The sequence below is a fragment of the Anomaloglossus baeobatrachus genome, chromosome 6 (assembly GCF_048569485.1).
Source record: "Anomaloglossus baeobatrachus isolate aAnoBae1 chromosome 6, aAnoBae1.hap1, whole genome shotgun sequence".
Classification (NCBI taxonomy): Eukaryota; Metazoa; Chordata; class Amphibia; order Anura; family Aromobatidae; genus Anomaloglossus; species Anomaloglossus baeobatrachus.
This window is the reverse complement of record NC_134358.1, coordinates 193,936,035-193,959,274: the sequence shown is the minus strand read 5'-3', so window position 1 is coordinate 193,959,274 and position 23,240 is coordinate 193,936,035. Positions and strand designations below refer to the sequence as shown.

At 39.4% G+C, this 23,240-nt stretch overlaps 1 protein-coding gene across 1 annotated transcript in view; it reads right to left on the bottom strand.

Annotated features, from left to right (window-relative positions):
• The window catches only part of DOK6 (docking protein 6), an 802,283-nt gene that overhangs the window by 409,297 nt on the left and 369,746 nt on the right, over positions 1-23,240 (bottom strand). The window contains exon 4 of the mRNA XM_075316414.1: positions 14,897-15,016. Coding sequence (XP_075172529.1) covers positions 14,897-15,016 — 120 coding nt within the window. The remainder of the gene's footprint in view (positions 1-14,896; positions 15,017-23,240) is intronic.

The following is a 23,240-nucleotide window of genomic DNA, read 5'->3' as shown; positions in this document are numbered from 1 at the left end:
TGCATGGCGTAGCAAAAGTTTAAAGGAGGTTTTGCAATACACAATGGAAGATACATAGTTAAGGCCCTCAGAATTAATTTCTTACAATTTTAACCCTTTCGCACCAGAGCCTGTTTTTGCATTTGTGACCGAGCCAATTTATTCATTTCTGACCAGTGTCACTTTGATAGGTTATAATTCTGGAACGTTTCCTGGTGATTCTAAGATTATTTTTTTCATTATATATTGTACTTCAGGATATGGGTATAATTAAGATGATATCTTTTGTGTTTATTTGTGAAAATATTGGAAATTTGGCAAAAAGTTTGAAAATTTTGCAATTTTGATACTTTAAATTTTTTGCCCTTAAACCAAAATGTTATGTTCCAAAAAGAAGTTTGTAAATAACATTTTCCACATGTCTACATCAGTCCAATTTTTGAAACAGAACTCTTTTTGTTAAGAAGTAAGACGGGTTCAAAGCTCATCAGCAGTTTCTCATTTTACCAACAAAATTTACAAAACCATTCTTTTTAGAGACCACATCCCATTTGAAGTGACTTTGAGAGACCTAGGTGATAGAAAAGACACAAAAGTGAATCCATTTTAAAAACTGTACCCCTCACACTGCTCAAAACTACATCCAAGAAGCTTATTAACCCTTAAGGTTCTTCACAGGAACCAAAGCAATATGGAAGGAATAAATGAAAATTTTACTTTTTCCCACAAAAATGTTACTTTAGCCTCAAATTTTGCATTTTAACAAGGGTAACAGGAGAAAATGCACCATAAAATGTATTGTTCAATTGCTACTGAGTAAGCAGATACCTCATATGTGGTGGAAATCAATTGTTTGGGTGCACGGCATGGCTTGAAAGAGAAGGATTGACAATTGAATTTTTGAAAGCAAAATTGGATGGAATCATTAGCGAATGCCATGTTGTGTTTTGAGAGCCCCTGAGTTGGCTAAACAGTGGCTCTCCCCCACAAGTTACCCTATTTTGGAAACTAAACTCTTCAGGGAATTTATCTAGATGTGTGGAAAGCACCTTGAACCCCCGGGGGCTTCACAGAAGTTTATAACGTTTAGTCATGAAAATAAAAAAATACATTTTTACCACAAAATTGTTACTTCAGCTTTCTGTTCCACAAGGCTTTTGGGAAAAAAATCACCATACAATTTATTCTACAATTTCTTCTGAGTACACAGATATCTCACAGGTGGTTCAAATCTATTATTTGGGCTCACGGTGGGGCACAGAAGGGAAGGAGCACCATTTGGATTTTAGAGCGCACAATTGTCTGGAATAGATAGAGGATGTCATGTCGCATTTGGGGAGCCATCCATGTGAGCTCTTGTTTTTTGCAGGAAGCGTTAAAGTTTCTATTGGTACCATTTTCGGACACACAACATTTTTAGATCGTTTTTTTATTCTCATTTTTGGTAGGTAGAATTAACATGAAACGGAAATTCTGGAATTGTTTTTTGCAATTTTGTTTTTATGCTGTTCACTGTTTAGTAAAAGTCACAGCACAGCTTTATTCTTCCAGTCAGTACGGTCACAGCCATAGCACATTTATATAATTTTTTTATGTTTTGCCGCTTTTACACAAAAAAAAACTATTTTTAGAAAAATGTTTTTTTTTTCTTTATTGCTGTATTCTCAGAGCTATAACTTTTTTATTTTTCCGCTAATGGAGCTGTGTAGCCAATCGTTTCTTGTGGCACAAGATGTAGTTTTCAGTAATGCCATTTTTGTTCATGTTCAACTTTTTAATTGCCTTTTTATTCCACTTTTTCCTGCAGTATGATGAAAAATCTTTTTATGCATTTTTTTAACTGTTCACTGAAGGGGTTAAATAGTATGTCAATTTTATAGACCAGGTTGGGCCGAACTCGGTGATACAAAATACGTGCACTTTTGGGTATATTTTTTTTTTTTTTTTTACATTTTGCAATTTTTTTTTTTTACTTTTCTTAACTTTTTTACCTAGTCCCTATATGGTAAAAGATTAAACATTGCGAAGGACGTATGAATCAAGCCGCATAAAAGGTTATCCTGGAAAAACAGTTGCTTCCTTCTGCTCAGGCAATGTTCTCCTACTCTGAGGACTGTTTTTTCCAGCAGGACAATGCACCATGCCACACAGCTAGGTCAATCAATGTGTGGATGAAGGAACACCCCATTAAAACTCTGTCATGGCCAGCCCAATCTTCAGACCTGAACCCCATTGAAAACCTCTGGAATGTAATAAAGAGGAAGATGGCTAATCACAAGCCATCAAACAAAGAAGAACTGCATACATTTTTGCACCAGGAGTGGCATAAGGTCACCCAAAAGCAGTGTGAAAGACTGGTGGAAAGCATGCCATTAAAGCTGTGATTAAAAGTCATGATTATTCCACAAAATATTGATTTCTGAACTCTCCCTGAGTTAAAACATTATTAGTATTGTTGTTTCTAAATGATTATGTACTTGGTTTCTTTGCATTATTTGAGGTCTGAAAGCAATACATTTTTTTGTTATTTTTGACCATTTCTCATTTTCAGAAAATAAATACAAAATTTATTTCTTGGAAAATCAGAGACAAGTTGTCAGTAGTTTATAGAATAAAAGAACAATTTACATTATACTAAAAAATATACCTATAAAGAGGAAAATCAGAAAAACTGAAAATTTTGCAGTGGTCTCTTCATTTTTGCCAGAGCTGTATGGTAGAGAGGTTGCAAGGACACTAGATTTCAGGCAGGCAAAATTCCAATGTACAGTCATATGAAAAAGTTTGGGCATTCCTATTAATGTTAACCTTTTTATCTTTATAACAATTTGGGTTTTTGCAACAGCTATTTCAGTTTAATATATCTAATAACTGATGGACTGAGTAATATTTCTGGATTGAAATGAGGTTTATTGTACTAACAGAAAATGTGCAATCCGCATTTAAACAAAATTTGACCGCTGCAAAAGTATGGGCACCCTTATCAATTTCTTGATTTGAACACTTCTAACTACTTTTTACTGACTTACTAAAGTACTAAATTGGTTTTGTAACCTCATTGAGCTTTGAACTTCATAGGCAGGTGTATCCAATCATGAGAAAAGGTATTTAAGGTGGCCACTTGCAAGTTGTTTTCCTATTTGAATCTCCTATGAAGAGTGACATCATGGGCTCCTCAAAACAACTCTCAAATGATCTGAAAACAAAGTTTATTCAACATAGTTGTTCAGGGGAAGGATACAAAAAAATGTCTCAGAGATTTAAACTGTCAGTTTTCACTGTGAGGAACATAGTAAGGAAATGGAAGAACACAGGTACAGTTCTTGTTAAGCCCAGAAGTGGCAGGCCAAGAAAAATATCAGAAAGGCAGAGAAGAAGAATGGTGAGAATAGTCACGGACAATCCACAGACCACCTCCAATGACCTGCAGCATCATCTTGCTGCAGATGGTGTCAATGTGCATCGGTCAACAATACAGAGCACGTTACACAAGGAGAAGCTGTATGGGAGAGTGATGAGAAAGAAGCCGTTTATGTAAGCATGCCACCAACAGAGTCGCCTGAGGTATGCAAAAGCACATTTGGACAAGCCAGTTACATTTTGGAAGAAGGTCCTGTGGACTGATGAAACAAAGATTGAGTTGTTTGGTCATACAAAAGGGCGTTATGCTTGGGGGCAAAAAAACACGGCATTCCAAGAAAAGCACTTGCTACCCACAATAAAATTTGGTGGAGGTTCCATCATGCTTTGGGGCTGTGTGGCCAATGCCGGTATCGGGAATCTTGTTAAAGTTGAGGGTCGCATGGATTCAACTCAGTATCAGCAGATTCTTGACAATAATGTGCAAGAATCAGTGATGAAGTTGAAGTTACGCAGGGGATGGATATTTCAGCAAGACAATGATCCAAAACACCACTCCAAATCTACTCAGGCATTCATGCAGAGGAACAGTTACAATGTTCTGGAATGGCCATCCCAGTCCCCAGACCTGAATATCATTGAACATCTGTGGGATGATTTGAAGCGTGCTGTCCATGCTCGGCAACCATCAAACTTAACTGAACTGGAATTGTTTTGTAAACAGGAATGGTCAAATATACCTTCATCCAGGACCAGGAACTCATTAAAAGCTACAGGAAGCGACTAGAGGCTGTTATTTTTGCAAAAGGAGATCTACAAAATATTAATATCACTTTTATGTTGAGGTGCCCATACTTTTGCACCGGTAAAATGTTGTTTAAATGCAGATTGCACATTTTCTGTTAGTACAATAAACCTCATTTCAATCCAGAAATATTACTGAGTCCATCAGTTATTAGATATATGAAACTGAAATAGCTGTTGCAAAAACCCAAATTGTTATAATGAAAAAAAGGTTAACATTAATAGGGGTGCCCAAACTTTTTCATATGACTGTATAATATGAACTTTGTGCCATAAACTGGGACAATATCCTGAGAAATATAATTACACACAGCAAAAGGAACACTTATATAGGTAACCTGCATATGATCTGTTCACAGTATATATACCCTATGGAAATAAACTAGAAATTGGAGGAATCCACTATGGCTAAATAGAGCTGTAAGAGGTGCAAAACGTGAGAAAAAAATAAAGCATTTAGAGCAGTGTTCTCAACTCCAGTCCTCAAGATCCACCAACAGATCATGTTTTCCTCAATCAGGTTTCTAGGATTTCCTTAATGTTGCACAGGTAATGGAATTATTCCCTGTCTAATATTGAGGAAAACCTAAAAACATGATCTGTTGGTGGGTCTTGAGGACTGGAGTTGAGAAACACTGATTTAGAGAAATAAAGCAAGTGGGTAGAAAAAAGGATTTCATATATATGGAACATTAAATAAATTCTGCAAAAAGGAAATCAAGACAGTAAAGATTGAGACAGAAAGACTCATTTCAAAATATTCCAAAAATATTCTTCCACTGCATAAACAGTAAGAAATTAAAAAATGATAGTGTTGGCCCCCTCACAAATAGTCTGGGTCAAATGGTGGAAGAGGATGAACAAAGGCCAATATGCTAAATGCCTTTTTCTCCACAGTATTTATACAAGAAATCCCTATGACAGATGACATTATCAGGGATACCATAAATTCTCCATTAAATGTCACATTCATGGTCCAGGAGGAAAAGTGGCATAGCCTCAAAGTAGACAAATCCCTAAACCAAGATGGCACATACCCCCAAGTACTGCAGGAATTAAGTGCAGTGATAGACAGACCATTATTTTTATTCTTCAAATATACCATAAAAACAGGAACTGCACCACAGAACTTGCACATAACAAATGTGGTGCCAATATTCAAAAAGGGGACAAAATTCATGTCTGGAAATTAAAAGTCGGTAAGTTTAACCTCTACTGTAGGTTTCCACTCATTTGTTAAAATGTATTTTTCAGGTAGTAAAATTAATATAAATGAGTAGGAAATGTTATAGTCTAATTTTGTGAAATCAGAAATTACTTTTAGTTAATATTCCATATCGCTATTGGTAATGTAGAATTATAATACTGTATAATACTGTATACCCACAAGTAGCAGATGAGTGATATTTCTTAACATTAATGGTTAATTATGTTCCAAAGCTGTAATATAATGATAATGAAACAGACAGCAAAGGAAATGGCTTTTAAGAATTATTAGCGTAATCAATAGAAGCACATGAAAAATGTGACCATTAAATTGCTTTAGGCTTGTCATTGGTTATATCATTCATTCAGCTGACAAGTCTGTTCCAACTGCAGCAAAACCTACAAACACGATCACATTAAATATTCAACAAGTTTCCATACCATCTACTGTATAAAGGGAGCTGAAGCACCACATAAAAAAGCAAAATAAATGCTAAATCTCAGACATTATAAAACAGAAAAACAATTATAGCACAGTATATATCTTCACAGAATAATGTTATAATGATTCAAATGCGTGGTTACATGGTAAATATTGTACAACATATGTTTGGTATCAAAATAATGAATAATTGATTACTGGCAAGATAAAATTTCGCATCTTCTAAAAGTAATAGGGAAATAAAAATAATAAATATAGGAAGTCAGATATGGGTTGTCTGTAAGGATGAGCGAACGCGAATGGTAAAGCTCGGGGTTCGTACCGGACACCTGGTGTCAGGGGCTTGGACTCAAACACAGACTTTTAAGAAAAGCCTGTATCCGATTTCGGTGTTCGGGTACTGTTTATTTGGTAATAAAGTTTGTTGAAAGGCTGCAGCACAGCCAATCCCCTCTACTCCTCACCATCACCCATGCGATCCTCATTGCATCTTCTTATCACCTCTCTTTGCGATTCAGTAAAATGGGTGCCAGTGGATGCTATTTTGCTGACCTCACACTAAGTGAGAATAATAGAAATATCTGCATTTTAGATAATTAAGATTTTGCCACTAAGGCCCCCTTCATATGTCAGTGAGTCCATACGTATGGTGTCTATTTTCATACTTACTGGAGACACAGACATACGCAGACCCATTAAAAAAAAAGAAGTGTCTGCCCACACATCAGTGTTTTCACAAGGACCATGTGTCCATATGGAGCACATGCATGTCCATGTGTTCCACACGGAGACAAGTCCGTTTTTCCCTGACAACACTGATGTCACACAGGCCGCACACTGATGTGATCCATGTGACATCAGTATGATATGTACCAGAGAAAACATGTGTCTTTGAAATAAAATGATGTTCTATACTCACCTGTCTCCAGACTTGCTGTCTTCGATGCTGCTGTCACTTGCTTCTGGGTCCCGCTCATTATGCTCATTGAATATTCACTGCACCGCGGGCCCGCAAGCAGCAGGAGCACCGGAGACAGCAGCACAATGGACAGGTTAGTATAGAAGTTCATGCTGTCTATGTGCTATCTGGATGTCACACGGAAAGCACTGGGACAGCACACGTGTGCCAAAATCACGGCACATGGTTGGGCCATATGCACCTTCAATACGGCCGTGCAAAACACAAACGTTTTTCACAGACGTGTGCAGGGGGTCTAATAGAATAGAATTCAATTTCACTTGAATATATTCCCTCATATTTACTCACACATTATGTGGGAAATAAATTAAAAAAAATAATAATTATAACAGTTAAACCTATTCGTAGAAATAATACAACAACTTTTCTAGTTTCTAAAGCCCAAAATATGTCTATTATAAAGTTTCAGACTTTTTTTTAAAAGACATATTAGGGCAACTTGAATGCAATATCATTTGTAATCATTTGCCTGGTTGTAAGATATTTTTATTATGAAAAGCTTGTGGTAGACAACGTAATAATTCCTCTTATATCCGCAGAACCAAGGCTCTACATAGCCATATTGTAGAGATTAATTGGTGTGACACTAGAAGGTAAAACAAAAGTACATGGCCTGTATTCTTTAATCTAAGATGATTTATTGCTTTGGGTCATGGAAGTACAAGTGGAAATTATTGAACTACTTTTAGTTCCCAAAAGTCATTGTACGGCAATGATAAATTTAACCTACACTCAATTATTCAGTGGACACCTTGAGTTCACACATGTCCAAAAGTACTGTAGAATCTGGAGCCATGCATTTCTTAAAATATGTTACAGAAAAATATATATATTTTTCAGGTTCATTATCAAAAAAATAGTATTAATGAAGAGTAAAACAATATAAGGTTTAAAGAAATATCCATAAAAAAATCTCATTATGTTTCCATACAAATCCAAGGCAGATGCTATGACTAAGGGAGCAAACAAAACCTAAGAAATGAGTAGAAGCTTAAGTTGGTAAACATGCAACATGTAGGAGCATGTTCATATTATGGCCATTTATCAGCCAAAATAGAAGATAGAAACAAAAAGAGCATATACCCTGCAGTAAGCAAGTAAATTGTAATTGTACATATAAATAATATGGGTTACTTAGTAAAATCATTTTTTGATAAAAAAAAGTGTAAAAGTTATCCTACCACAACCCCAATTCAGACGATACTATCCTCTAATATTAAATCCTCACATTTTGTCAGCTGACCTCAGTGTTGATGGGACAGAGCAGGACACAGGCCCGACTGTTCAGACACGTGCCCATTGGAAGCTTTGTAGATTAAATGCCTAGCCCAAAAAGGGGGGGACAGGCAGCTGTTTGTTCAAAGTACAAGAAACCACAGCTAAGCCAAAGAAATGAGCCAGAGCATAGGTTGGTATATATGTAAGTTTGTAAGAGCATGTTATGTACTATTACTATTTACTTGCTTACTGGAGAGTATATGCTCATTTGTTTCTATCTTAGGTTTTGTTTTAAGGTAGAAAAAAGAAACATGAAAGTGTCGTAGTTACCAGAGATGGTGTGGGTGGCAGAGATGGCATCATGTTCTCCCTGAACTATGGCTCTCCATACTGTAGGGCAAATGTTTCTGTAGGCCTGTGACGCACTGACCAGTCCAGGGTGGATTGAGATGATAATGTCATTTTGCTTGGACTCTGAACATCCGGTGACCCTGTGCCCCGGCATGATGATGTTGTGAGATAGTGAACCATTGTACCTACAGTGAAATATTTAATTCACAAGTATGGCATAATGCATAGTGTAAGATATGATAAGGCTTAATAATATGCAAAGTTGTAACAGTATTCACACTGTAATGTATGTACATTAATATAAGGTGTAATGTTAGTAATGCATAGTGTAGAGCAAAGCAATGTAACACAGAGCAGTGTTAAGGTAATGTATTTGAAAGGTTTAATCTGCCTGGCAACAGCTAGTGGACAGTTGGGAAAAGGTTAAGAGGCAAAGGCTACAGCTGTGGAGAAGAAAAGCACATCACAGAAAGGAGAGCTGAAGCCATCATGGAGGTAGTTAGCAATTACTAAAAGACAGAAAGCTGAGAGGGCAAGAGAGAGAGATCATCAACAGGCACCATATTTGGAGGACAATATACTTAGTATCCCAGAAACTGTCCTAAGAACTCAGTAGTTATGTGCCGGTTTCTGTGGCATTTGTTGGAGAAAATGACTACCTTTGGGGGCGACTTTGGTTTGAAGCAGAGCAGGAATCCCCACAAGCCATCTGTTGTGACCCGTGTGAATGACCTCCTAGTAGTCTGACAATTTATCTATGCTTCCTGTGATTGCCCCATTATTCCCTGCCTGGCCCATCAGCCCATGACCAAACTGACTATTTGTTACTCTCTGCAGTGACAAAAATATGGCTGGTAAGTCCTGAGCTCAGGCCCCACCACAGTAATCACGGTGGGAGTGTATATGCGGAATTAAAGATTTGACACTAAACTCAGTCAAAGGTCAGCAAGGCATAAACATTCTAAAAAAGAGTAAGTGGTAATCCAGCACTCGTAGCCCAGTCTTCAGTGACTGGACTATGGGTGCTGGATTACCACTTACTCCTTAGACTGACTTCTGCAGAGGTGGACTTCCCTTTTGGTGGTTTGGATCACATGGCCATGTGTTACGTCACCACCGGAGTCCGCTCCAGCGACTTCTGCTCCGATCGCCAGGCGACGCCGTGTTCCTGCCGTGGATGGTGCTGGTGATGGGAGAGGAGTCGATGCCAGCGGCACCGGTGGGCGCAGGCTCCGATCATCCACTGGGCTGGGTTATCTTGGGATCTGCAGTACCACTGGCTGGCTGTGGGTGGTGTGTGTCTTCCAGCTGAAGTTGCCAGCGTTCAGCTACAGCCAATGGGAAGACACCACACCCTTCTTAGCTCCCCTCCTGTCTGCTCACCTCTGCCAGAAATAGTTCTGATTTTCTGGCTCCTGGTCTGCCCTATTTTGTTTTGTGATTCCTGTGTGCTGACTTCTGCGTGTTTTCTGACTATCCTTCTGCCTGCTGTTTTTGTACCTTGCTGCCCGATCCGGATTTGACCTCTGCTACGTTTTCTGATTATGTCCTTGTCTGCCGATTCTGTCCCTGTTCTGCTATTCCTGGTTTGACCCTGCCTGACGACTACTCTCATCGGACTGCAGCCTTCCACAGGTAGTGATCTCCAGGGCCCTGTGTAATTCCAAATCCCTGTATAGGGGTTAAAGGGTTTCAGGGTTTTGGGGGTCCTGCTTAGTGAGTGGCTTCCCTCTAGTCTGTCCATTACATCCCACCTGAGTCTGTTGAGCCAGGCACCATGATAGGCTGAAATTGACTTCTTTCACAAGGCATAAACATTGTTTACCAGTAGAACTCCTTTAACTAGAGCTACTTTCTCGCAGCATTAGAAAGACTTAAACACATATATATTCATAATAACTCCCTTCTTTTTGTAAAACTACCCTTGGGTGGGAGAGGGGGGAGGGTTAGAAAACTGTTAAGTTTGTGAACTTTCGTTCTGTACCACTGCTGGGTCGGCTGTATGCATTCCTCTAAATATATATTTGTCTTTGGGTTAATGCCTCTGCCACTGCACTAGGCAGAAGTATTGGTCAGACAAATTATACTGTGTTTTATAAAACAATATTAAATTTATTGTACAATTTCTCCTGAGTATGGAAATACGCCATATGTGGTGGAAATCAATTGTTTTTGCGCACAACAGGTCTCAGAAGGGAAGGAGCGCCATTCTAGTTTTTGAAAGCAAAATTAGTTGCAATCAATAGCAGATGCCATGCTAAGTTGTGAGACCCCCTGAGGTGCCTAAATAATGAAGCTCTCCCACAAGTGGCCCCATTTTGGAAACTACACCTCTCATGGAATTTATCTAGATGTTTGGTGAGCCCCTTGAATCCCTAGGGGCTTCACAGAAGTTTATACATTGAGTTGAGAAAATAAAAAAACATTTTTACAACAAAATTTTTTGCTTTAACCAGGTAGCTTTTTTTACAAGGGTATCAGGAAAAATGCATCATAAAATTTATTGTGCAATTTCTGCTGACACACCGATGCATAGACGAATAAGTTGCAAAAAGGAATGGGGATACAAATGAATCAAAAAAAGTCCTGCCCAAAATTGAGCACTGACGCTATTCCATGATGGGCATCACTGATTGGCGCTCGGCAGGATGCACAGATGGATGAGGTGCAAAAAGGGATGGGGGATGATGAACAAAAAAAAAATTATACACAGGACCAGAGGATTAGCAGGAGGATTACTGATCACAGGAACTGCAGGAGGAATAGCAAGATGGGCAGCACATCACAGTACCCAGCAGCAGACAGCAAGATGGATAGCTCATGATCCAGAACAGGAAGAATCAAGCAATGGAGGCAGATGCAATTGGACCAATGAAGACCTTGGCAGTAACAGGTAGGAGACATCGGATTGGGGACAGCAGATGCTAAGTGGGAGACAGGAGAAGCCTCTGTACTGACCGCAGAGGCAAGAGAATCGGGGCAGGAGTAGAGAAATTGCAGGGAGCAGATGAAGAGGTCGCAGGGGGGCAGATCATTGGGGCAGATCAAGGGTGGCAGGGGGGTAGACCAGGAGGATACAGGGGTAACACTCAATACTCACAGCAGCAGCAGGATTGAGGAGCAAGTGCAGCGACTGGATAGCGACAGCGTGGTACTATAAGAACCAGCAGAGGCACTGCGCAGACATGCTGGGGGAGGGCTCCCAAGGCCACAAAAAGGACAGGACTTTTTAATAGACTCTTACCCTGGGAGTGGGTGTACAATGTAATTCAAATGTTGCACTGTCCCTGGACTGGGTCACAAGTAACTAAGCGCATTAACTCTTAAACTACATTCACACAGTAGTATTTTGGTCAGTATTTTACTGAATATCAGTATTTGTAAACAAAAATCAGGAATGGAACATTCAGATGAAAAGTTTAGTAGAAACACGTACACAATTAATGATTTTTTCACCCGGTCCTAGTTTTAGCTAATAAATTCTGATGTAAAATTCTGACCATAATACTGAACATCTGAACATGGCCTTGCAAGGACACATAGCAAGCCTTTTGCTAAATAATGGCTCGTCAGACCTCTTTTAGAGGCATTCTGCTGAGCTCAACTGATTTGTGGTGAGGGGTGGAGAAAGTGGTGTTTCCACTAAAGTAATAAGTTGTGCGGTATTTCTAAATTGTTGCAAATTTATTGAACTTCAGTTACAGCACCAGACCTGATGTGGCAAAAAACAGCATTATCATAGAAATTTTTTTACGTACATTAGACATTGCAAGCGTTTCCAAATGTAGGCAATAATTAGTATTCTTGCATACCTTAAACTTGACAAGGTACAATTACAAGTAGAAAAAGTACAACATATAATCAACATAAGGAAGGCACTTGTAATATAAATTCAACCTGAGTAACCAAAAGTCTAATTCATCCGGATCGACTATGGCTAAAGAAAAATATTCTCTATATAACAGCTTTTGACAGAACATAATAAGATTCGGGTGGCACCAGTCTTTATTATTTGTAAAAGAGTAGTATAAGTTCTTTCTACCGTCTTAGGTCTCTTTCACACATCACTTAAAAAACACACATTTTTCACTGATTTGTTAAAAGGTACATATGTCCCTCCGTGTGCCCTGATTTTGGTATATGTGTGATCTCCATGTGCTATCCGTGATAATACACGGAGATCAGGCACTTATCCATGCTGAAGTCTTCTGCAATGCTGTGTCCAGCCGCTGCTGTCTCCCCTCTGCAGCTACTTCCGGGTTGGCTGTGCAGTGCATAAGTATGTGTATAATTAGCCTGCCTGGAAGCAGGAGACAACAGTGGCTAAAAACAGCATCGCTGGAGACGGTGAGTTTAAAAAGCTTTTTATTTTAAATGTACGTGATTTTTCTGGTATGTGTTTCACTGAACACACCACTGTGTGGTCCGTGGAGAATCAGTGATGTCATAAAAAAAGTGGAGCACACGGACACGCGTGTATGCCGCTCAGAAACATGTCAGTGAGAAATCACTGATATGTGCGCAGACCCATTGACTTTAATGGGTCTGCGCATGTTCATGATTCTGATACGTATAAAAACAGTAACATACGTACCAGAATCACTGATGTGTGAAGGAGGCTTTACAGGTGGTCAATGTGATTCCTGACCCTTGGTGTATCCACAAAAAATGAGAAATGAGAAAGAAGAATTAACTAATAGGTGTTTTCAGAGTATTCCTTGATTGAACACTTTTGTTAAAGAACTCTTTCATCCTGCTGATGGGAGTGATTTTTAAACCTCAGAAAAAACTTCTGAATTTCTACAAAACCACTTTTATTTTTTATTTTATTGTGATATTTTATATCTACACTACAGTTCAAAAGTTTGGGGTCACCCAGACAATTTTGTCTTTTTCATGAAAAATCATACTTTTATTTATCAAATGAGTTGCATAATGAATAGAAAATATAGTGCAGACATTGACTAGGTTAGAAATTATGATTCTTACTTGAAATAATAATTTTCTCATTCAAACTTTGCTTTCGTCACAGAATGTTCCCTTTGCAGCAATTACAGCTTTGTAGACCTTTGGCATTCTAGCTGTTAATTTGCGGAGGTAATCTGGAGATATTTCACCCCATGCTTCCAGAAGCCCCTCCTACAAGTTGGATTGGCTTGATGGGTACTTTGTACATACCATACGGTCAAGCTGCTCCCACAACAGCTCAATAAGGTTTAGATCTGGTGACTGGGCTGGCCACTCCATTACAGATAGAATACCAGCTGCCTGCTTCTTCCCTAAATAGTTCATGCATAATTTGGAGGTTCGCTTTGGGTCATTGCTCTGTTGTAGGATGAAAATGTCTCCAATCAAGCGCTATCCACAGGGTATGGCATGGTGTTGTAAAATGGAGTGATAGCCTTTCTGATTCAAAATCCCTTTTAACTTGTACAAATCTCCCACGTTACCAGCACCAAAGCAACCCCAGACCATCACATTACTTCCAGCATTTTTGACAGATGACGTCAGGCACTCTTCCAGAATTTTTTCAGTAGTTCTGTGTGATCCAAACACCTCAAACTTCGATTCGTCTATCCATAACACTTTTTTCCAATCTTCCTCTGTCCAATGTCTGGTTTTTTGCCCATATTATTCTTTTCCTTTTATTAGCCAGTCTCGGATATGGCTTTTTCTTTGCCACTCTGCCCTGAAGACCAGCATCACGGAGTCGCTTCTTCACTGTAGACATTGACACTGGCGTTTTGCGGGTACTATTTAATGAAGCTGCCAGTTGAGGACTTGTGAGGCGTCGATTTCTCAAACTAAAGATTTCAATGTACTTGTCTTGTTGCTCAGTTGTGCAGCGGGGCCTCCCACTTCTGTTTCTAATCTAGTTAGAGCCTGTATGTGCTCTCCTTTGAAGGGCGTAGTACACACCTTTGTAGTAAATCTTCAGTTTGGCAATTTTTTGCATGGAATATCCTTCATTTCAAAGAACAAGAATAGACTGTCGAGTTTCACATGAAAGTTCTCTTTTTCTGGCCATTTTGAGAGTTTAATGGAACCAACAAATGTAATGCTCCAGATTCTCAACTAGCTAAAAGGAAGGTCAGTTTTACAGCTTCTCTAATCAGCAAAATTGTTTTCAGCTGTGCTAACATACTTGCTGAAGGGATTTCAAGGGATTTCTAAACATCCATTAACCTTCAAACAAAAGTTAGCAAACACAATGTACCATTAGAACACTGGAGTGGTGGTTGTTGGAAATGGGCCTCTATACACCTATGTAGATATTGCATTAAAAACCAGACATTTGCAGCTAGAATAGTCATTTACCACATTACCAATGTACAGAGTGTATTTCTGTTTAATTTAATGTTAGCTTCATTGAAAAAAAAAATGTGGTTTTCTTTCAAAAATAAGGAAATATCTAAGTGACCCTCAACTTTTGAACTGTAGTGTATATATTTGACAATTAATCAATATTTTTCCAAAATTAAGGTCATCTCTAGTTGCCAAATGTAGGAGCGCTACACCTGCACATTATATCATAATATTAAAAAAATGCTACTCACCATTTTGTTCCCTTTGTACCCCAGCAGCTAGTAGGTCTGGTTCACCGAGGCTTATATCATTAAGTCTTGTTCCTAAGCACTCCATACATAAAGACTTGCACCATTCTTCTGCTTCCAGTTCTAGAAATAAATGTGAAAGGAAATATAATGTATAAAACTTTACATAATGTGTTGTTTCCAAGGCTCGATATAGCCTTATTATGTGCAGTCGGGCGGATTTTTACTAGAACCACAGGTGGATATAACATTCTATTATGCCTAGAACACCAGTGATTGTATAAGGACAGTTTAATTTCGTGTAGCTGCACAGCCTGATGTTAAAAATGTAATGCCAAAACCAAGACAGATAAATTATTGGCTTCATAACTTTTCATTATTTTTCAGGTTTTAGAACATTTGAATGCTAATTCGATTGGTGGTAAATGTTCCTGACTATGATTTTTAAAAGAAACATAAATACCAAAGTAAACAATTCCGAGATGATGGTAATATAAATTATACTAAGTGTAATTTCAATGCACAACGTTAAAAAACACAAAAACAAATGTAAATGTCAAATGGCAAACACATTGCCCTTTTCAAAGAAGAACACAGTTTGCATAAAGAAGTATAACTACTATCAAGGTTTGAGTTATTATTGTTAAAAGGGCATGAACAAAACTCTGTATTTTCAAAGAAACGTCTGGTAGCTCCCAGTGCCATTAATGCTTTGTCTGCAATGGCATTATTTCATTAATGAGCTAGTATTTTTGGGCCTTAAAGGGAGTCTGTCAGCAGTTTTGACCGTGCAAAAGTGCTGACAACACTGGATAAGTGACCTGGAAAGAAGTTTAAAGGAAACCTATCAGGCTGCGCTAACCAGCTCATGCACTACACACATGTATGTATTAGATTAAAATGCTGGGAGTTATTTTCAGATGAAAACATAGTCCAATCACAGATTGTAGGTTGTAAATCTGTATATTTCAAAAACTGCCTAATCATTAAAACAAATATACCATAATCAATACCTTTTATTAATTCTTTTAAGGCTGTGTGCGCACTTCTGCATGTTGCATGCTTTTATGCAGCGTTTAGAGCTGCAGCAAAACTGCATGCATCCTGCGTCCCCAGCACAATCTATGAAGAAAGTGCATAATCCAACCGCACATTGTGTTTGAGAGTGCAGCATTTCGGATGATGAAATTTTGATCCAAAATCCTGTGTTTTAAAAAGCAACATGTCCCTTCTTTTGTGCGTTCCAGATGCTTTTCACACTCTGTCTATGGCAGAGCAAGTATCCAGAACACTTGAATTCTGCATGAATTCTGCATTCAACAATGCATTAAGAACGCAGCTTTTCGGCTGCGCTCTGAAACGCACTAACGCTGTGGAAGATTTGTCACGGTAGAACGCAAACATGCCCTAAAAGACTTCTAGGAGTCAAAATATTTATTTATATATATATAAGAGCACATAAGTAACCACAATCAGTAGGAGACTGAGTATCCGGGTACTGCCCTGATCTCACCCTGTTAAGCTATGCCTTGCAACAGCGGTTTTATCCATGCTAGGATTCAAGTGGGGCCCTGTTCCAGATTCACACAAGGTGATATATTCACTAGTAGGGAAAAAGGAGGGTATTCTGGGCAAGCTGTCTTGTGACGGAGGCACCAATTGAACCCTAGAGTGCATAAAACCTCCGTTGCCAGGCAGTGACTAACTGGGTGAGATCAGGGCAGGTCCCACACACTCAATCATCTACTGATTGTGATTACTTATGTGTTCTTATATATGTAAATCAGTATTTTGACTCCTAGAAGTCTTTTAAAATAATTAATTAAAGGTATTTTTTATGGTATATTTGTTTCAGTGATTAGATGAAAACAGTTTAAATCTTGGCCAAAGACTTAGGGACTAGTCCAAAAAGGTAGTCCTAGGCTGCTCCATGATGCTCAACTAAATTGACAGAAAAGCATCAAATTGAACAAACTGTATAGAACCTGTTGTGCATTTTTTTTAATGTAAGCACAAACAAATTGATATCCAAGTGATCTCAACCTATCTGGCTAGAGGAGAACCAGTGGTCACCACAGGTAACAACACCGGTATTTGGGTGGTGTGTCCTGGTCTAATATTGGATTACTACAACAAAGAAGTGTGCAAAAACAATGATATTTTTTACAACATGTACATGTTGTGAGGTGGACAGTTGAATTTTAAATATTTTGATTATGGAGATTTTTTCTTTTTTTTAAGCATGGATTTCCTGTCTTACATTGTAGGAAACACACTACCTGTGACGACATGCCTTGGTTTCGGTATTTTTAATTAGTACCAAAATGAGAAATTAGCACTGAGGAGCTTAATACTACCCTCTTTGATTGAATTGTGTGAAAAATAAAATAAATGCTGGTAAGGTCTTATTACTGCAGCATATCTTAGATCAATCAATTCACAGTCACACTGACTATACAGCTACATCACTTCTCTATATATCACTTAAATCTTCGGATTATTATTCACAGAATGAGACTAAACCTACCATTTTCAATGTGATTCAGCCATGTTATAGTACACCACAATCATATTAAGCCTTTCTCTAACTCTACATGGAGTGAGTTGTGCAATTTGACCTCTTAGGCTATGTGCCCATGGGGAAAGTGTCCTGCAGATATATCCGCAGGACATTCCGCAGGAGCTCCCAGAAATCCGCAGCACAACTTTGTCTGTTTACATGCTGCGGATGTACAGTGGAATGTCCTGCGGATATGGTGCGGGCATTCTGCATTGAGGTTACAGTACCATGGCTTCGGCACTGCATCCTCAATGCAGAACAAGAGCTGGAGTGATTGGGGCGTTCATGCTTACCTCCATCACGCAGCACTTCACTTTTCAGCTGTGTCTGCACTGTGCAGGAGAAGGTGGGCGGGCCTGAACTAGCTCCAGCTGTCACATGACCGTAGCTCGTGCAGGCCCCGGCCAACTCCTCCTTCCTGTACCTGGCTCCACTGCGCTCGTCTGTGAACTGGAGGAAGTGACTCTGGTGTCTGCTATCAAAGCAGGTAAGTATAGGACCCTGTGGAGAAATCCGCAGCGATAATTCACATGCTGCAGATTTTTCCGCAGGGAAATTTGCATTATTTCCGTTGCGGAAAAAAACGCAATATGAGCACAGCAGTTCCAAAATGCCAAAGAAATGGCTGGGGACTCGCTGTACTGCGGATTTTTGAAAAATCGGCAGAATTTCCGCAAAAAAATTGTGGCAAATTTGCCGCAGCGTGGGCACATAGCCTTAATCCTAGATAGAATAGCCAAAAATGGTGCTTCTTGGCTACAGTGATATTTGATATGATTTCTTTGATATCTGTGGATTATGGTAGATGCAGGGCATTCTGGGGAAGGCTGTGCTTGATGCCATTAGCCTGCTCCCTGAGTCATCAATAATGTGTGAAATGGCACCAGGCATATGTTTTCTTTATTTTGGCTCATTCTTGTGAATCGATTTGCTGGTATTCAAATTCATGGGGACCTGGAAACGTCATGAAATGTGACTCACAGTTGATCCTTCTTGAATTGATAGACTCATCTCTAGTCTCAACTCTTTGCTGTACTTTCAACTATGCTTCAGAGCAATTTATGTATGTTACTAAAGGTAGAAGCTTGATAGGTAAGGTTGCTAATTTGATCTTTTATTTTTTGTAGACAGCTTATACAAAAGAGCAAAAGAGACAGCCAATATTATTTACAGACACATTGTAAAACCATAATAAATCCTTAACATTAAAGTGATACATGCCAGCAGCATATTATTCTGATATGGAAATCAGTTGAATACAATGTGGACAATAAAATTATGATATAGTAATAATAATTTGTACAAGTTTCCCTAACAACAAAAAAATATGAAATCTGCAAATTTATTTTACAGACAGAGTAAAAAAGAGCCATAATTTTATGGACTGCCCAGGAATTTTAAGATGGTTATCAACTGTCAATCCTGCTCTTGGGGCAGACTGAATTAGCTGATAGATTCCCTTAAGGCCCGTTTCACACGTCAATGAAAAACACTGACGTTCTTCACTGACGTGTAAAACACGCACGTGTCCCTCCGTGTTCCATGATTCACGGCACACGTGGGTTGTCCATGTGCAATCCGTGATCCGTGAACCCGTTATTGCATATGGACATTACTCACCTGCCTTCACTGCTGCTGTCCATGGTGCTGAAGTTCTCGGCTGTGCAGCGTCCGCCCACCGCTCTCAGTACCTACTTCCTGGTCGGCATTTCCGGCTCTCATGAATAATCATAGGCCAGGCAGGAGCTGCCGAGAACAGAGCAGGCACAGCGAATCGCAGGCAAGGTAAGTTGAAAATTTTGAATTTTAATATGCCTGTGATTTTCTTGTACGTGTGTCACTGATCACACATGGATCACACCATAGTGTGGTCCGTGGATCATCAGTGATGCCAGACAAAAACTGACATGTCTCCGTGCAGAATCACGGCCAAGGGTGCACGCTGCATGGAGACATGTTCAGTGAAAAATCCCTGATGTGTGAGCAGACCCATTGATTATAATGGGTCTGCGTATGTCAGTGATTCTGGTACGTTTTAAAAAAAGCACAAACGTACCAGAATCACTGACGTGTGAAAGGGGCCTAAGGCCTGCAACACACATCCGTCAAACACGTGCGAGTTTGGTCCGTTTCCGTATATACCGGAGACACGGACAAACATGCACCAATGTTATTTAATGTTTGAGGACACATGTGCGTTTTTCATTAAGGTCCGTGGGTCCATGTGCGTGCTATGTTTGTGTCTCTGTTTGGATGGAAGCATGTCATTTTTCATCACAGAACACGCACCACGGACCCAATGAAAGTCAATGGGTCTCTGCGCACGCCTAAGTGACATGGACGCATCTCTGTATGCTCTGTGTACGTTTTGTGCTTTTTTCATGTGATGTCGGTCTTTTTTTTCCGTGTCGTTCTCTCCCTCAGTCCGTCGGTCGGTCGGTCTCTCTATGTCTGTCGGTCGGTCTCTCTGTCTTATCTGTCCCTCTCGCTGTCTGTCGATCAGTTCCCCCCCTCTCTCATACTTACCGTTCCCCGATCTCCGGCGCGGCGCTGCACTGCTGTTATAAAAGCTCCGGCGGATTTTACTATTTTGAAAAAGCCGGCCGCTCATTAAACAAACTCGTATTCCCTGCTTTCCCCACCCACCGGCAAATATGATTGGTTGCAGTGAGACACGCCCACACGCTGAGTGACAGCTGTCTAACTGCAACCAATCACAGCCGCCGGTGGGCGTGTCATTATGGAGCAGAGAAATAAATAAATAATTAAAAAAAACGACGTGCAGTCCCCCCTAATTTTAATACCAGCCAGATAAAGCCATACGGCTGCAGGCTGGTATTCTCAGGATGGGAAGTCCCACGTTATGAGGAGCTCCCCAGCCTAATAATATCAGCCAGCAGCCGCCCAGAATTGCCGCATACATTATATGCGACAGTTCTGGGACTGTACCCGGCTCTTCCCGATTTGCCCTGGTGCGTTGACAATCGGGGTAATAAGGAGTTAATGGCAGCCCATTGCTGCCACTAAATCCTAGATTAATCATGTCAGGCATCTCCCCGAGATACCTTCCATGAGTAATCTGTAAATTACAGTAAATAAATACACACACCTGAAAAAATCCTTTATTTGCAATAAAAAACACCAACAAATACCCTCATTCACCACTTTATTCAGCCCGAAAAAGCCCTCCATGTTCGGCATAATCCACGGAGTTCCAGCGTCGCTTCCAGCTCTGCTACATGGAGGTGACAGGAGCTGCAGAAGACACCGCCGCTTCTGACAGCTCCATGCAGCAACTGAAGACAGCCGGGAATATGAGATTGTTTAATGAGCGGCCGGCTTTTACAAAATAATAAAAGCCGCCAGAGCAGTGTGAATGCCGTGCAGCGCCGCACCGGTGATTGGAAATCGGTGAGTATGAGAGAGGGCTGATCACTTCCGTCACGGGTGACCGCTAATCATTACGCAGCACACAGACAGAGCCGCAGCATGACAATGAATTCGAGTGAAGTTGACCCGAGTTCATTCTCATCGCGCAACTCTGTCTGCTGTCAGCCAGCATGTAGTAACGACATTTTGCATCACACACGCAACATTTCTCACGGAAAACACAAACACATGTCAGTTAAGTTTCACACGCATACACGGACATTTCACACACACATACGGCTAGCATACGGGATACACACGCAGGCCACACATAGCATAAAAACGGACCTAAAAAACGGAAAACGGACCAGAAAAACCACCCGTATTACACGCACGTGGTTTTCAAGGACGTGTGTTTCAGGTCTTAAAGATAGTTTGTGGATGGTTTAAAAACTTAGTGAGGGAGCTAATTTTGACCTTAGTGACCAGGCCAAATTTTAGAAATGTATTCAGTGTTTTTTTTATCTGTTAATAACTATGGAATGCTTCAATGAATCCCAGTGATTGTAAACACCCCGTCACACACAGAGATAAATCTTTGGCAGATCTGTGGTTACATTGAAATCATGGAAATATTGTTCCATTTGTACAGAGACACAAACCTGGCACTGATTGTCCACAATTTCACTGCAACCACAGATCTGCCGCAGATTTATCTCTGTGTGTGACAGGGCCTTAAGTTTCTTTGAGTTTTTTTTGTTTTTTTTATCTTTTTGGCACATTGTACTTTATGTTAGTGGGAAATTAAGGTCTGCATTTTTGTGTTTATTTGTAAAAATATCAGAATTTTGGCAAAAAATGTAAAAATTTAGCATTTTTCAAACTTTAAATTTTTATATTTTTAAACTAGTTAGTCATTCTGTACAAAATAGTCAATAATAACATTTCCCACATGTCTAATTTACATCTGCATCATTTTTAAAAAGTCAATTTATTTTGTTAGGATGTAAGAAGGGTTAAACGTTTAGTAGCAATTTGTCATTTTTTAAAGATATTTACAAAACCTGTTTCTTTAGGGACCTATTAAGATTTAAATGGACTTGGGGGGCATATATATTAGAAAGAAATCAAAATGTTTACCATTTTAAAAAGTGCACCCCTCAAATACGTCAAAACGTCTGTCAGGAAAATGTTTAACCTTTCAGGTGCTAAATAGGAATTAATGAAAATTGGAATGAAAAAAAATAGTTTGCTTCTCCTCTTTTGCCCTATTTTTTTTCCCTTTTACTAGAAAAAGAATGGAACCTGGATGCACAATTTGTTACCCAGTTTCCTTTGTACACTCTGATACCCCACATGTGGTCAGAAATCTCAGTTTGAACAAATGGCAGTGCTTGTAAGGGAAGGAGCACTATTTGAATTTTGGAACACACATTTGGCTGGAATAGATTGCGGGCACCATGTCGCATTTTCAGAGCTCCAAAGGGGCCTAAACACTGTCCCTGACATGCAAAACAACAGAAACCCCCCACAAAAGACCCTTTTGTGTAATGAGCATTTTTACTCTAGAGGTGATTTATGAAAGTTTATAACATTGACATGTAAAAACAAACAATTAAATGTTTTTAAGCTGAAATAATGTTTTAGCACTAAATTTATAATTTACACAAAAGGTAATAGTAGAAAATAGACCATATTATTTGTTATGCATATCCTCCTGAACACAGTGATATCGCATATGTGATCAAAAACTAATGTTTAGGCACTTGCAAAATTTGGGAATCAAAGAGTACTATTTAATTTTTGGAAAGCAAGTTTAGACACTGTGTTGCATTTGCAGAGCCCCTGAGGTAGCAAAAAATCTGAAAAACACCAAAAGGGACCCAACTGTACAAACTGTACCTCTCAGTGCATTCCTCTACAGCTGCATGATTACTTTTCAATATCCATGCCATGCCTTTTTCTAGAGAGTTGCAAATGTTCCAGCATAGTGCGCATAGATTGTGCCCAGCTTGTGCTTCTGGACATATGCATCTCATTAATTGATAAGTGTGCTCTCCCCACTACAATAATGACATATATGTGGCTGTTTACTGTGAGTTAGGCACAGTGGGGCTAAGAAGGAGGGGGTCATTTGGATTTCACTAAATTTTTTTGAGGGGTTGGGAGCCATCACTTTTCCAGACTTTGTTCTACCAATAATTTGGAAGCCCCTATATTTCCAGTAACATATGATTTACCTGAGTAGGAGCTGTTTTTTTGTGGGATAACTTAGCGGGGTTTTTTGGATCACTTTCAATATAAGGCTGGGATTACATTCTTATGTGCTACGCTAAGCACTTGTATCAGGGTTTCCGTGTAAATCTCAAAAAAATATCATGGAACCACTCATTATAATGAGGCAGATGGTGACACTTT